Source organism: Plectrocnemia conspersa, unplaced genomic scaffold (genome assembly GCF_051122295.1).
Source record: "Plectrocnemia conspersa isolate PC_06_02 unplaced genomic scaffold, ASM5112229v1 ptg000007l, whole genome shotgun sequence".
Lineage (NCBI taxonomy): Eukaryota > Metazoa > Arthropoda > Insecta > Trichoptera > Polycentropodidae > Plectrocnemia > Plectrocnemia conspersa.
Genome location: NW_028277171.1, coordinates 6675669 through 6692988, shown reverse-complemented (window position 1 = coordinate 6692988; position 17320 = coordinate 6675669). Strand labels below are relative to the sequence as shown.

Below are 17320 nucleotides of genomic sequence, written 5' to 3'. Positions count from 1 at the left end.
CCCAGTCAAGATTCGGAATGGCAACTTCCGAAAAAAACTGCCAGACCATCCACTGAGTCCAGGAGCCCCGGACCAACCCCGAGCCAAAACAGGTTTGAAAAGCTTCCTGAGGTATTAGGAAGCAAATCAAGCAGAGTTCCGCCTGTGATCATGGAGGTCACGGGCTCACATCTTCAAACGACGGACCTTATTAAATCCGTCACCAAATCCAGCAACTTCACGTTGCGTTACACTGGAAAGGGCAACGTGTCCGTCCAGTGTTCTTCGCTCGAGCAACGAGCCTTACTAATGGAAGGATTGAGGGGGCAACGCCCATTTCATACCTTCACCACTGACGAGGACAAGACAGTAAAGTCTGTCCTGAAAGGACTACCAGAAGTTCCAACTCAAGACATAGCTGCTGACCTCCAAAGGCAAGGACTCAATGTCGTCAAAGTGACGACAATGAAGACAAAGACGGAGGTACTAGGAGGTTCTCGCCTCTACCTGGTTCAGTTCTCTTCGGATACCAAGACAGCTGCAATCAAAAACATCCGGTACGTTTGTTTCGCCAAGGCCATTCTGGAAAGGTATAAGCGTAACAATGGACATTTAACCCAATGTTTCAGATGTCAGCTTTATGGACACGCAGCCAAAAACTGCCACCGAACCCCACGATGCGTCAAATGTACCGGCAGCCACGCAACCGCTGACTGCTCGAAAACGGATCGTGAGACACCAGCGAAATGCATCGGATGCGAAGGAGATCATCCGGCCAACTTCAAGGACTGCCCTCGCAGGAAGGAGTATCTTGTCCAGACTCAGAGGAGACATCAAAGGCCAGCTACTGTCGCGGCTGTCGCCCCGGCTGCACCTGGCCCGACATTTAACTTAGTTCAGGAGCATTTTCCCGCACTCCGACCATCCCAACCGGCTAAGAACTTCTCAGCTGCGGTTGCTAATCTCAAACAGGCTCAAAGATCACAACCAGAGCCGACAGCAGCACCAAACACCGGCGCAGAGGATGCCCCCATGTCGTCCTCGGATCTACGGAAGATGCTCCTCGTACTTCAGGAGATTCGGGTCAAAGCTGGCAAGTGTGCGAGCAAAATGGAGATAGCCATCATGATGGTAGAGTACCTTGATGTCCTCTTCTAAGAAGAAATTGAATTTGCTGACGTGGAATTCACGTGGAATTCGACACAAAACTGGTGAGCTGGAGCTATTGATCAGTGAGTATAAAATTGACATTGTCATAGTTACCGAGACGTATCTTAAACCTCACGTTAAAATATCTTTGCCGAACTTTGTTTGCCTCCGGAGAGACCGACTCTCAAGGCCAGGTGGCGGGGTTGCGATTTTTATTAAAAAATCTATAAAACACGCGCGTATAAATCCCGACGTAATTAACTTAGAATCTGTCGCGATCCAAATTAATAATAATAATAAAATCATCACAATTGCTGCCGCATACAACTCACCCGGAGACGAATTGTTGCAGAGTGATCTAGATGCTGTGCTTGGACTTGGAAGCTCTGTTATATTAAGCGGAGATTTCAACGCCGGGCACTCGCACTGGAATTGTTCTAGTACCAATCGATCCGGTACCATGCTCTTTAACTACTTGCACGATACTGACACGGATATTCACTTTCCAAATTCACACACACACTATCCTTTTAATAACATGTCTCCATCAACTCTTGATTTCGCATTAGTCAAAGGTTTTACGCCAATTTCGGGGATGCACTGCATCCAAGCTCTATCTTCGGATCATCTTCCTGTGTTTTTTGCTCTGGAAGGCGATGTTGAGGTCATCCCTGAAATATTTTTTGACTACGGAAGAGCTGACTGGAAAGGTTTTAGAAGTTTCATTGAATGTCGTCTACACGGCGCTCCACAGATATACACTTTACAAAACACCAGGCAAATTGACGATGATATTAATTTTTTTACAAATTTAATCGAGCAGGGTAAATTATCATTTATACCGACGCGTAAAAATATACCAAATAAAGTAAAATTAACTCCAGAAATTATCGAATATATAAAAATCAAAAACAGAATTAAAAAGCAATGGCAAAAAAATAGATCACCCCAGCTTAAAACTTTATTAAATAAATTAGCCAGTGATATCCGCGTAAAAATCCAAATAATTAAAAATGATTCATGGTCGCGTAAACTGAAAAAACTAAATCCAGCAGATAACTCATTATGGAAAATCGCTAAATCAATTAAAAATAAATATTCAGACATTCCGCCGTTAAAAAATGGAGACGACATAGTAACCTCGAACATACAAAAAACTGAGGTATTAGCTAATGCATTCTCTACATCCTATGTGCTAACGCAAAATTATACGCATCTAAAAACCCAGAATAAAGTTGATCGTTCAATTCAAAGACTTGATAAAACTAGAATAGATAAGAAAACTATTAACGAAATTACCCCGTTCGAAATTTATAACATTGCAAAATCACTTAAAAATAATAAAGCTCCGGGAATTGACCGATTAGATAACATCTTAATAAAAAACTTTCCATTTAAATGCTTTCATTTCCTAACTAGCATATTTAACTTTTGCTTATCTATTGGGTATTTTCCAGGTATTTGGAAAGTTGCAAAAATAATTCCGATAAAAAAACCCGGTAAAGCTGATAGCATCCCATTAAATTACCGACCGATTAGCTTACTACCGTCCCTAAGTAAATTATTTGAAAAGATTATCTTATCACGTTTAAAAGAGTGTCTAAATGGTAAAATCATTGACGAACAATTTGGCTTCCGCGAAGGACACTCAACAACGCATCAACTTAATAGACTCACGGAGCACATTTCTGCGAATTTTAATAGGAAAAAAAGCACAGGATTTTTAATGTTAGACGTAGAGAAGGCATTTGATACTGTGTGGCATGAAGGGCTAGTATACAAACTAGATAAGTACAAAACCCCACACTATCTGATACAAATTATCCGATCATACCTTCAAGATCGAAGCTATGTCGTCTCCTTAAATAACGATAATTCGACACCGCGTAAAATACCAGCCGGGGTTCCTCAGGGGAGCATACTTGGGCCGTATCTTTATATAATATATACAAACGATATTCCAATTTTAAAAAACACCAGTCTCTCTATTTACGCGGACGATACGGCCGTTTTAACTAGTTCATATGGTCTTAAACCAATAGCAACAAAACTACAAAAATCTTTGCATAACTTAAATAAACATTTAAAAAAGTGGAAAATAAAAATAAACGATGATAAAACTGAGGCAATCATTTTTACGATGCGCCGGCAACCGTTGCCTCCGCCTTTAAAAACCGAGCAGGGCAAAAACATTGAATGGAAAACGAGTGTTAGGTATCTGGGTCTTCACTTAGATTCTAAATTAAAATATACAAAGCATATAAAAGAAGTACGGTCTAAAGGGCTTGCCGCCATTTCGGCTCTGAGACCCATTTTTAACAGAAAAAGCGCGTTAACGATTAAAAACAAAATTTTATTATATAAACAATTAATACGACCGATATTAACATACGCTTGCCCAGTGTGGAGTAATACGTGTAAAAATAATTTTAATAAGTTACAAGTAATGCAAAATAAAGCTGTAAAAATAATTTATAACACCCCATATTATACTAATTTAAAGAAACTCCACACTCGATATTCTATACCTACAATTAAAAATCACATTATTACTAATACGATAAATTATTACAAAAATATCTCGCGTGAACATAATAATAAATTAATTGCAAAAATTGGTAACTATGACAAAGTCACACTAAATTTCAAGTATAAACATAAAATGCCTAAGCACATAATGCTTTGATAGCAAATCTGTAACCACGACTTCAATAGCCCCAGTTCGTAAGTGTTATTTTTAATTATGTATCTTATATTTTATTTATTTTATTTTCTTTTTCTTATTGTATAAAGGTTTTAGTATTTTCTCCTTAAATTTTACTTATTAAATATTGCATATTGTTGCCTCTATTTTTATTTAAACTATTGTAATTTCGCTTGTAAACATGATAATGGCTAAAAGCCAGAAACATGTAATTTATAACTTGTATAAAACTAAATTATTTTTGAAATAAACATTTATAAAAAAAAAAAAAAAAAAAAACTCTTTTTTGGGAGCGATGAGCTAAATATAAAAACAAAAACATTTCTGGGTTTATAGCAAAATTTTCGTACAAACTGAATTTAGTACGTGAAGAATTCCTCGAGTTTTTAAATTGATTAGCAGTAGAATAGTATTGTTAATGTTTGACTGAATCATATATGACAGTACTTAAAGACTTTATACTAACTTTGATACTAAACGATTCTATCATATTCACGAAATAAAAATACCCTATTAGGTTTGAGACCATTTTCCAAATTCAACAGAATTTCAAAAGTTACCAAAATAAATTATAAAGTAGCAATAAATGGGAAATTAAATTCAGATTAAAAAAGTTATGGCTTTAAAAGTAGTTATATATACTTTATCTTAGATTATGAATTATAGCAAAAAAAATGAATTGCATTTTCATTATCATGTTTATTAAAAAAATGCTTATTATTATTTCCAATGTAATCAAGTATATTTCAGTATCTTCATGTATCATGTTTAATGCGAATATTACTATAGTATTTTGAAAAATATTTCACATCAAAGCATAACAAAATTTTTCTTTACTATATATGTATGTATTTAAAAAAATATGTAAAAAACGTAAAAAAATTGTCACATCTTTCTGTGTTTTTAACTTGCATAAAATAGATTTCCAGGAGACCTTGATTGTAGTTTAAATGCAATTTTTCTAAAAATATATAGTTTAACCCTCTGAGGGGTACCGCCGTACATGTACGGCGATCGATATTTCACTGTATTGAGGTACCCCAGATAGTTATATATTGACATATAATATAATTGCTAAATATTTACATATATAACTGAAAAATAATTAATAATTCAATCAGTATTTTTTAATAGCACTTACATTTTCTATTTTAACTACAACGTCTGGATGCTTTATAATTCTAAACAAACCTACTTCACTTCTCACATGAGTAAAATTAGCTAAATAATTATTACTAAATATTTTAGACTCTTAGTTTAGAATACATTATAATTTAAAATAAATAAAACTTCTTATTTAATAAAAAAAAAATAATATATCCACTGTCAATGAAAAATCATTACATAAGTTTCAATATTACTGTGGAATATAATCCTTCTTTTAATTAAGAGGTAATTTATTAATAACGATTCGATTGTTTCTGTATATAAATAGCTTTTAATATTAATTAAGATTAGATCATATTTTTTTATGCTGTTGGATTCTATGTGTATGTAAAAACTATAATATTCAACAATCGCTTCGGATAAATTTCATTATATATGCTAATGAAATAACAGGAAAAAGTAATAACGTTAAACAGATGCGACATGAAGATGGAAAGCTTCAGCAGAAAGAATTAATAATCTTCTTTCGTTAAACGAGAAGGAAAAAAAACCGTTTATAGCAAGTCATTGTTAAAAATCGGCTTTTATTTCCGATTTTTTTTATCGTAACCCAAACACCTCAGCGTTTCAGATTTTTTAAAAAGCTGATGCCTATAAGAATCGATTTTGAAATATGTGATGTCGTGTGACTTGACTTTTTTTTAAATTGGGGTCATATATTTTAAATCAATCTTCGAAAAAGGTTTTTATAGAAATCGAATTATGATAAATTTGAAAGCATTTTAAATTTACAAAATAATATATAATATTTATGTATAAATTCAGTTAAATATTTTGAGCATCTCGAGTTCATACCCTTACCCAAATCAGGGGCACTCAAGTTTTTTTATTATGCTCGATTTTTATTTTCACATTACTTTTATTCACGTTTAGTATTATTATATCTGACTCGTACCCCAGCGTTTCATTACCAGCAAACTTATCTGTGCGATCATATAATACGACAGGAGGGCGCAATGGGCTAAGGATGATATTACGATATAAAATTGTTGTAATATAAAGTTTCCATTGTGACGTATGTAATTTAACACACATATTGCGCGTGCGATACACATATCTACTCTACTCTCTTCGTATAAAAGCATCACTCGCATAATAACTGAAGCTGTATACTACGTTCGTAAACACAAAAACCTAGCAACTGGAACGACTATACAATATTACAAATACAAGAAGGCCTACTACTGACAAAAGGCTTTCTGAGTTTTTTATTATTATAATAAAAAAGTAGTGTTTAGAAAATGTATGTTGCTCTTAATTCGTATTGAGCTTTTATTGACCAAGAACTTACATATTAGAGCTTATAAAGTTAGCTTATATGCTCACTAAATAGAATAAAAAATACATTCACTAAAAATAGTCAAAGTGAGAATAGATACTCTTGCATTAATATCAATCGGAAAAAAACTTTTAGACAAATTAATGAAATACAATATATTATATGATGCGGTTATTGATGACTTTTGTAAGAAAGTGCGTCGAATAAAATTAGTTTTTAAAAATAAATACAAATATGTTTATCAAATAAAGAAAATAAATTTAAAAATGTTTCCCCCCCCCCTTTTACCGCATGACCGGTTTCAAAAGTCACCGCACGCCACTGATGTAGGTATATTTGTATATTGTTTATCTTGTATTTAGCGATATTATCAGCATTATATTTTACTAAAACTTAAAATTTCATATATTATACATTCTGTTTTTAATTATATTACTAATTTTAAATTAAATTTTATAAACCAAAAGCACTTGATTTTATATTTTAGATTCAATAAAGCTTTATCAAGCTCGAAACTTTTCAAAGCTTCGATCTTAACTTATTTTATTTTTGTTGGGTGTACATTTTCTTTGAAAAGGCTTTCATTTAACTTACATTAATTTCAAACGAAATTTTTGATACCAAAATAACCTTTTAAACGCATTATTGTTTTAGTAAAAAGCGAAGTCCCAAACAAATACATTATCAATAAAATACTAACTTTTACAAGCTTTAATAAATATATTTTAAATTTACTGGTAAGAATATTTATCTTCTTAGCCCCAAAAATCGTATCCTTTAAATATCGAATTATTAAAAAATATGGTTATGTTTGAAACCTTTTCAAAATGTCAATTCATCTCTTATTGTTTCTCACACAAATTAATGTTTTTGTATTATAATAGCAATAGTAAATAATAAATGTATTTAAAACTAAATATTTATTATTAATATTTTTGTAAATTAAAACGGGTTGATATGTTCATTGTAGTTTTTATCAATATTTTATAATTTAAGATAATTTATTGAAACGTCTGATTAAATATAATTTATTTTTGATATATACTATAAAATAGTAGTAAAAACACCGCTTTACATATCTATCATTTATTTTTTTCATCCATTTCAATTCGACGCTTGGACGTAACCGAATTTCACGAATCGTTGAATCTACTCAGTCAACCCAAGCAAACGTCGTCGAAAAATAAGATTAAGTCGTATTTATTACATCGTGAAGATTTTAGGAGGACGAATAAAAATTATTGCATTTACAATATGATTTTTAAAACCGATTATGTCCACCGGTTTAAAATAGTGCAACAATAAGCTTTTACGCAATGAAAAGCTCATTATAAGCTTAATCAAAATTACATCTCTAATTTTGGAGGATCAACGCAACAAGTTAACCATGTATATCCGTTTCAATAAGGATCACTTAAAAAGCTAATCTAATTTACTAATTGGAAAACGAGTGAAGTTGAAAATCGGTCAAGTTTACTAACCGAATCTCGTACAGTGTAATCCAAACTAGTTGTAAACTCTCGAGTTTTCAGATCGCTAAATGTATGTGTTGATACATCGCAAACTTGTAAGTAATATATTTTCAAGGCAATAAAAAGTCAAAGACGACCTAAACTCACAGGTGACGATTTCGAATGACCAAGAAACTTTATTTTGCAATAAAATACGTGCAATGTAACTTCAAAGTACTGTACAATATTTTCGCAATAATAAATTACTATAAAATCATATTACGTAATATGAGCAACACAAATCTTCTGTGTTTTATGCGACATTTTTACGACTGATCATATGCATCTTGAACGAATAATGTATTTTTACTTGACATCGTATTATTACGTAATATATTAAAACATTAATAGAATTTAGAATTATGTCAGTACATGATATATGATCATGATTAATTAAATCTTACAATATATTGCTTTAGTACTGCATATCTACTAGTAAATCAAGAGATTTATTAGACAAACAGAAGCATAATGGCTAGTAAGGTAAACCTTAATTTAATATATACATATATATATTGATTGCTTATTCTAATTTACATATATATATATTATAATATTACATGTGTGCTGTTTATTATTATTATATTAAATGCATATTTTCTATTAAAATGTATTTAAATAAATTTTAATACTTTATAAACATTTTAAAATAAAATTGAATCTACCGTAATAAATTAAACTTAAAAGGTAAACTTTTACTGTTGAATTTTCTTTATAAACCACTGCCTCAAATCGTCCTTGAATATAAAATGAATGCGGAAAATGAAACTCATACTTCTTTTACTTATAATACTAAGTTGCTTTAGAGTGTTTTTATTTTTTATGAATAGTATTTAGCGAATGAATTCAACTTCAAAGGGTGCAAAGCGAACGGCATGACGTAAACAACAATAGTATTTTTTTCTGTTGCGATTTAACGTTTCATCGTTATAAAAAAAATACTTTATAAAAGCAATCGTAATTTTTGAATACATATTGGTAAAGGAATATTTTTATTACTCCTTTCACTGAAACAAGTAAAATCTACACTTTACTTTTATACGTAATTGTTTGTATATCCATCTGTGAATTGCAAGCAAAGTAACATTAATTAAATTTAAATTATAATTATTTATATTAATATTAATGATTAATGAATATTAATTTTAGTCCCAGACAATTTTCCATAGCATATGCGAATTTTTTTTTTTTTTTAAATCATTGATTTGCATTTTTAAATAATTGATGTTATACATGTGTATTTTAAAAATTATTGCTATTATTTAACACAAGTGCTTAGCAAAGTATATTCCGTGGACTAATTAGGTAAAAATATGTCTGAATGAAGTGAAAAATTAACAAATAAAAAGAATTTGTTTTTACTTCACCAGCCATCCCTATCATAAAAAAGAGCTAGGTCATTTCTCTGTTACGTAACAGAATTATTAAGATATATTAGATTTTCCTGATATTAAGCATACATATTTTTATGTTAACACATCACGCATATACAAAAATTTAAAAAAATATATCACACATGTTCAATTTTTTTTTTAATTTGCACTGAAATATCTAGTGGGCCGATATTTTGACCTTCTTGGAAAAACGGGATAATAATATTCTACTTTAATACCTTATCTCAATAAAACTACTTAAGTTAATCTCCTACAACTAGCATAATATTATTCATATTTTACAGTCATGCCTCAATAATTGAAGCAGTGCTGTTTCGATAAATAATACATTTTTGATACCACGTATAATATTAGCTGGTTTACCTCTAGGAGGAATACTTGGGCCTTTGAAATAACCTTTATTAAAAAAAAATCTATGGTTTTGTTTTCAACAAACAAGGGCATCGTCGTTTATGCAATTTTAAGGCATAAAATATATTCTTTTTAGCAAATAAGATGTACATATTTAAAAAAAAATTGTTTGGTAATACCGGTATTTCATTTTGTAATACTGGTATCGGTACTACCGGTATTGCAATCCCTACTTATGGCATCTCCTAATATGTATATTAGACAATCCCTAAATAAATGTTATTTTATTAATGTTTATTTTTATTTAAATGATTTAAAGCATCTAATACCTTACATTTTTCCACTTCTTATTAATTTTTTATTGCATTACCATAAATATTGGAGACTTTGATTTAAAATATTCTGGTAGCCGTATTTTTACGTCGTCTGCATTTTTATTTTTTTCCGTTTAGTAGAAAAAGTTTTAGTTAGTAGAAAAAATCAATTTTATCGAAAAGCAATTTCTTCACAGGGATTCTTCTATTCGACTTATGTTGACAAGTGCAGGCTTTTTTTAATTACCTTTACAAACGATCCAGCTAGTCACAACAGCAGCTTGTTGATAGTGTTTAACCAGGTGTAAGAGTTTCGTAATGTACAATTATTTTGCAATTACACCATACACCCAAAATAGTTTTCTTACGTTGAGTCCTGGGCTCTAGATAGGTTTTGTTACTTGATCTAAAAATAACCATTGTCTTTAACGACGATTTCTGTCGTACAACTCTCATTTCTCGTCTTAGGTTAACAAAAGTTCAAGAAAAGGTGACTCAGCTTTAAAATTAAGAAGCTTTTGTTTTTTTTTCTCACTTCGTGGGGAAAACATATACCTTGTCTCTATTTTTCCAATCTTTTTAATATGTCTATGAGCTGTTTATTCGTACTGATTTAGTTTCTCGGCCGGCTGATGAATAGTTTGAGTAGAATTGACTTTCATTTCTGCAACCAGGACATCGTCGTCTCTCTTTGCTTATTTTCCACGTCCAGGACTATTCTCAATTTCGTAATTTCCCTTTCAATTTTTTTAAATTATCTTGCCATTTGCGGGTATCTAATGAATCAAATATCACTTTACAAATGTTTTTAAATGCAGTAATTGGCCATTTTTTTAAAACTCATGTGTCGTAAAATTTAATATAAAAGTTAGATTGGAAACAATTATTGATAAATTATGTACGTGTAATTTATAATACCTCTTTACGGATGGTTAGAGCAACATAGTTTAAAAGCACAACAAAATACATTAATTTGGTATTCGTTTTCTTAATCATTTAATTCTTCGATGCCATGAATTAATTGTATCCTAATTTACCTATTGTATCGGAACATTGATTCTTTTAGAATGTCCCATATATTATAGATAAAAAATCACGTTGATTAATTACTGCGCATCAGACTGTTTACGGTTAAGTTGTTTTTAGTTTAATTATCGTGAGAGTAAACGTTTTGACGGTAATCCTGTCTGACATTCAATCAAGGATTACTCATCTGGTCGATATCCCATTAACCTGAAATGATAATCGTCCATTCCGTTGTCTCCCGGAGCCATCGGTGCAAATAATATTGATGTAGGAAGCTTGGCGTACGACAGAGTATTCAGTGGTAAACTTACGAGCCACTTAAGCTGGGACCAGTAGCCAATTTTGTATTTAAACTTAGATATAACTGACTTTCTTTTATACTATTTTTTAGCTTATAATATACTGTAATATTTTTTTAATAATGTTCTGTGCAATTATATGCTTATAATAAAAAATTCGGAGTGTAAGTTACACGTCCATTTTTAATACGCAATAACATAAAGTAGTGATCCAACTTTAATCTTAAAAGTATATAGTGTATGTGCATAATCCAACGTCTACTGAATGTTAAATCCATCGCAGCACACAGTTATGTCGGAAACTAGAGGACCACATCTCATCCCGCTAGGGATTTACGAGCCACTTTTTTCCGAGCATGGCTCAGTTTTAGCTTTTTTACTATCCTGTGTATTTTTCGTTATTTTTTGTACTCGAAAAGTAAAAGTTTCGCGTCGTAAAATTCAAAAACGAGCGTATCGGCTGCGTTGTGTATTATTTTTATAGCGCGGACGTTGCTATTAAACGGGAGTAAAATCTTGTCGAAAGAAATTGTTTCAGGGAAAAATTCGGTACATAAAAATAATAACGTATAAAATAACACAAAACGTTGATTTAACCATACGTTGCAATGTTATTATTTGTCGAATTTCTAATAAAATATGGTTTATAACAAAGTGACATTTATTATCCTTAAGTAGTCTTGAAGTTATGTTAAATAACATAGCTATTTGAAAATTTAATATAGCAACACTTTAGTTTTAAAATATTGCTCTTCTTTAGTTTATACACTTATAAATTTTCATTAATAATATCATAGCAATAAATCTTTTGAATATATTAATATGTAATGTAATACAATTTGCGATGGTGCTAAAATAAAATATACTTAATGAATAGAAAGCTCATAAATTATATTCAACTTTATTTCATATAGTATAATTATAAATGTATACAAACAATCTATTCATGAGAGATTTTGTTTAAACACATAAGTTGTACATATAATTAAATATCAAATTAACAGAAGAACCACTAAGCATAAACTATTTAAATAGATAATTATCATAAAGTGTTCTATTGTTTATTTGTATTTGTTAGTGTTTTAAGAACAAGAGAATATTTTTATACAATAATTTTAAAATTCAATTTTTAAACAACAGAATTAGATATAAATAATAAAATAGTGTAAAATTTTTTTCATAACAAGCAAATAACAATTTAATACCTAATTAAAAAAAAAACTCAAAAATATCCTAGGTTGAAAGTTAAGTATTTTCTAATAGCGTATTTATACTGATTCATAATCATAAAGTTCAAAAGAAATGTAAGAGTTTAACGTTCTTAATCTCCTTGAATGATTTTAGTTATGAGCTGTGCTTCGGATATATGCACTACATGCTCGCTCAGAGACGATATTTGTGGTGTACGGTATAAAATGCACATTATTGTTTTCGGCACGGCGGGTGTTATATTGCACTACGTTTTGTATGAGAAGACCGAAAGTCATTCATATTTTTTATAAATACTGGAAGAACTTATCCGTAAGTTTTTATTACCAATTTAATGTCTATTACAAAACTAATTACACCACATGGAAAAAATTTAGTTTCAACTAAGCTTAAATAAAAATATCTATTATTTTAAGTAATTATCATATAAAATAATTAAGTTATGCATACTGTGCAACTGCTACTGTTACACTGTATCACCTACCATCTAAACAGGTACAAACCCTTTGAGAATTTTATTTTTAATTAACAGAGCGAAACATATTTTTCCATGACGCTGCAAAAATATTTTCACTCGTTTTTACTTGTAGGCAAACTTTTACATTACTTTTAGACTACTTACTTATAGTATTGTGTGGTAATAAATATTTATTTGCCCGCTTGACAAATTTTGCAAAGTATAATGATTTTTATATACTTTCGAAAACTAGAAAACAGACATTGCTTACAAAACATATATTATCAGTGGATAGTAATAAACTAACTTTTTTGGGAACTATCAATTTTTTCAAAAATAGTATTTGCATAAAAAAAATTAATAATTAGGTTAATGTTTGTATGTAAGTAGTGATTTTTTTTCGAGAATTCATTCTTAAAAATTTCTTAAAAAAAATACTAATTAGAGAAGTTTTTCTCAAACGCTTTTTATATTTTCTTAGGAAGGATATTTTGATTTGATTCCTTTAAACACTAAGTGTTTCTTCTCAAAATCCTATTGATTTATAGCGATTTGCCTTTTACCTTTAAGCAACTTAAATTCCTAATTTAAATCACCTTCGAGGTTATTTTAAATAAGTCACTAACAGCAACAAGTGTATAAAAAATTCTCAGGATCTCGTTATGTATATTGACATAAAAAAATACCCTAATAATTAAAAATCTGTTACTACAGCTACCGATGGGACATCTTCTAGTTTAAATAACAAATAATTTAATGTGAATATTTACGAAATAAATAATAATTAATTATGACTATAAAATAACACTTTTTATCCTTAAAATATTTGCTTTTTACAAAATTTTGCTTGAAAGTCATTAAAATATATATATATTTTTTGTGAAGAGCTATTCAAACAATACATTATTTTCAATTTGTATATCATATTGCTCATAGTTTGTATATGAAGAAATTGACAGCATACAAAAAGTTATAAAAATGATTGACAGCATTCAAAAAATTATATGATGTGCTCTTTAATTAATAAGGTCACTAACCTTTTATTTTATCGATTCATGTTGTGAATTTTCGGCAAAATATGACAGAAATGCTTAGACAATTTGTCAAATTTGATTATTAATTTTTGCACTGTAAAGCTATTTTTATGAAACACTACGTTTCATATTTTATTAAATCAGTAAACTTTTTCTTGATTTTTATTTCAAGCCTCAAATGGTACTAAGAAAAATGTAATCGCTGATCTACGAGAAGTTTTTTAGAACGCCTTTGCCAACAGTATTTAAAACGTTACAATAAATGTATTATTTAAATTATTATTATAATGAGTTACCATTAATAATTTGCAATTTACGATCATAAATTACCACTACTCGTATGGTAACTATTTACTTTAATCAGAAAATAAAAATTCAATGTTAAAAATTTCATAGAAAATAGAGTAACATAATCATTGCTTTTAAAAGTTTATAAGAGCACTTATAGTTCAAGACCATAGATTTAAACTACTTTTTTCGAGTTATACTATATCATTATTCTACTTGGCGTTGTGCCTTCGGTGTACTTTCAGCAAAAATAAAGAATCGCAACATTTGTCTAGCGGAAAATTTATACGTGTTACACACATTAATAACGGAGTAAAAATCCTTACAATGCATTTTGCACAAAAGTGCAATATGCAAATTTTCCGTAACGATAACGAACAACCGCCACGATTTGAGGTAACGGGCGTTAAACGAATCAAATACGTTAACTCTCAGTCGTCTTATATAATATTTCAATATTTAACTTCATATTTTTAAAACCATCGTACCGAGCTTTATCTTGCAATGTATATTTGCAGAGCGAGTTGAATAGTACAAATATACAGTATGTCAAACTAAAAAGTGAAAGGCCTAATGTTTCATACGGGAAATTTCTGAAATAACAGCCAATTAAATTATGTTTCTCTTCAATTTTTTTCTGAAAAATGCTATAATAATAACACTGTTCAATTATATATCTCAGGATTTTTTTCTGTTAAGATACTATTATTTTTTTCTTGGTATACATGGTAAGATAAAAATAATTGCAGCTTTATATTTAGTGACACTTCAAAGCACAACAGCTATGTTCAATATAATAAATAATAAACAACGGGCACTTTGAATATTTCATCGTTTTCTTTTACAAGTATCTTTTAAAAAGTTCCGATTTGTTCAAGCTCAAAGTTTTCGATTTTCTCTCTTTCACTGGAATACAGAGAGTTTTGTTTGATCTCATGAGATTTGCGTACCATCTTAGTTTAGCTGTCACGTATTAGTATGAAATTGTAAATTATTTTAAAATACATACATAACATCGAGCTGAGCTTGCACACTATGTATTTTCATTAAACGCTAAATTTATAATTTAACTGAAAGTTTGCGAGCAATTATATCGGAAAGTTAAAACGCACAGTGTGGTCATCGGTCTCGAAAGCGCCTGAAAACCTTAAAGTTTGCAAGATTCGATTGAAGATGTCGAATTTGAAATTATTTCCCAGCCTTAACCCGAATTTCTTCAAAGCAGAAATTCAATCTAGTCGCCCGGCTGTGTCGAAAGCTTTCGGTGACATTCTTTCATTTCGTTCCAAATAAATAATGCTACCGTTGAACTTTACAAAGGCAACGTAATTAATTTCCCTTTTGTGACACGTGTGCTTTACGATTGATTTATTACAATGTAATAAAATGATTTAGGCCACGAAACTTACGTAACATACCCATCTTGGTTGTTATTCTCCCTTCACCATTGATAAAGTTGGGAGTAGGCACGTAGCATCCCAAAACTTATTGATTCGTTAACACACTTTTAGTAATCTTATTAGCTCGGTAGGCATTTCGTATAACTTCCTTTCTTATGGTCTATTTAATATTGTGTTATTTGTCATTTTACTAAAAAAATACATATATACATCAAGCAAAAAGTATAGGTTTAAATTAGCATAATTCTAGACTAATTAGTATATAATAAGATAGCGAATAATACGGGTTTCAGTGCGTTTTTAGGATTACTTTATGTTTTTTAGATGTACTATTTTTATAATTTGCTTATAAATAAATATAGCTGGAGAAAACTAGCGCTAAGGAGTATTTTCTTCCTCAAAGTGGAGTTTGAGTTGGAAGTAAATCAATATAATAATATAATGTTTCATTGCGTAGTTCTATGAGCTATAACTTTTTTGATATAATATATTTTAATTTAGCTGTTTGATTATTTAATTAAAATAAGGCATTGTAACATTTTTTTGTGTATAATAGCAATGAATTGTTTTATTTATTTTTTTTTAAATACAGAAATAACTTATAATTTTATTTAAAAGTTACTGATCACTTACTACTTCAAGAAACTCATTATATATTTTTTTCTATCAAATAAATATTTTATAAAATTAAAAAAATAAGAATAGCAATTGTCTATTTTATTAACTAAAATAATTAAATTATATAATTATCTTTCTCAAAAGAACCATTTTTGTTTATTATCTATTTTTATATAATACCTATAAATTTATTTTTTAAAAATTTACAAGGTAATTTCAAACAAAAAAACTAATTTAAAGTGCATTATGTACCATTTGTGAACGCCATTAGTAAACCAAAGGCCACTTTGCCAATGTTTAATATATAAAGTGCCACTTAATAGTTAAATAGGAGGTGCAAGTATTATTGTAGTGGCATCATATATGAAAAAGCTTGTTTCAAACATACGTGTTTCCAAAAGCACAAGCATAGCGTTGTGCAAATTTATTTATTTTGTAACTTTCAATATGTAGGATTATTCCTTAGTTATTAAATTAAATTTCAGTTAGAAAAACAGGCTACTTTTTAATATTACATATTTAACCAAACTGTAAAATAGTATCATTTATATTTTGTATTTAATTATATACCAAAAAATAGTGTCAAAAATGTGAATAATCAATATTATAAATTATATTTTTTATGTCAATATTTTCAAACCGTTGACCCAAGAAGTTTTCAAGTCTAGTGAAAAGTGGCTTTTTCTGGCTATCTATATATTTTTTTTACTGTCATAATTTCTCTTAAACAATATTGATTCATATTCCTATAGAGATATCTTGTCACTATATATCCCCAAAGTATAAATCGTTTTTATATTCAAAATCCACACAACGTTTTACACGTTTTATGATCAATTTAAATTACTAAGCAGTCAAACGTTTATTTAAACCGTTTCTCTGCCTGAATGATCACATCCAGGTTTTACGCTTCGTTTATTTATCTCTTCAGATTGTTGGTATTTTTATAAGCCAATATATTTCTCTTGTTGTAGTTCTTATTTCAATGTCTTAAACCTTTTAATCTTATTTTTCCTGCCGATGACAGATTAATCGATTGCCTCTTTGGATCGATTTTTTTCCCTTTGTAATTCTCCAATATTTTATTTAGTGGATTGTAGTTAACGTCTGTGGTTTTAATTACTATTAATGCGACTGGATT

General features: G+C 29.6%; 2 protein-coding genes across 2 annotated transcripts in view; both read left to right on the top strand.

Annotated features, from left to right (window-relative positions):
• The window catches only part of SPR (G protein-coupled sex peptide receptor), a 263731-nt gene that overhangs the window by 145906 nt on the left and 100505 nt on the right, over nucleotides 1-17320 (top strand). The gene's annotated exons all lie outside the window — the stretch shown is intronic.
• Nucleotides 138-1991, top strand: LOC148233767 (uncharacterized). The gene is made up of 2 exons (XM_088188842.1): nucleotides 138-536; nucleotides 609-1991. The coding sequence occupies exons 1-2, from the start codon at nucleotides 151-153 to the stop codon at nucleotides 1135-1137; spliced, it is 915 nt and encodes a 304-aa protein (XP_088044968.1). The 5' UTR covers nucleotides 138-150; the 3' UTR covers nucleotides 1138-1991.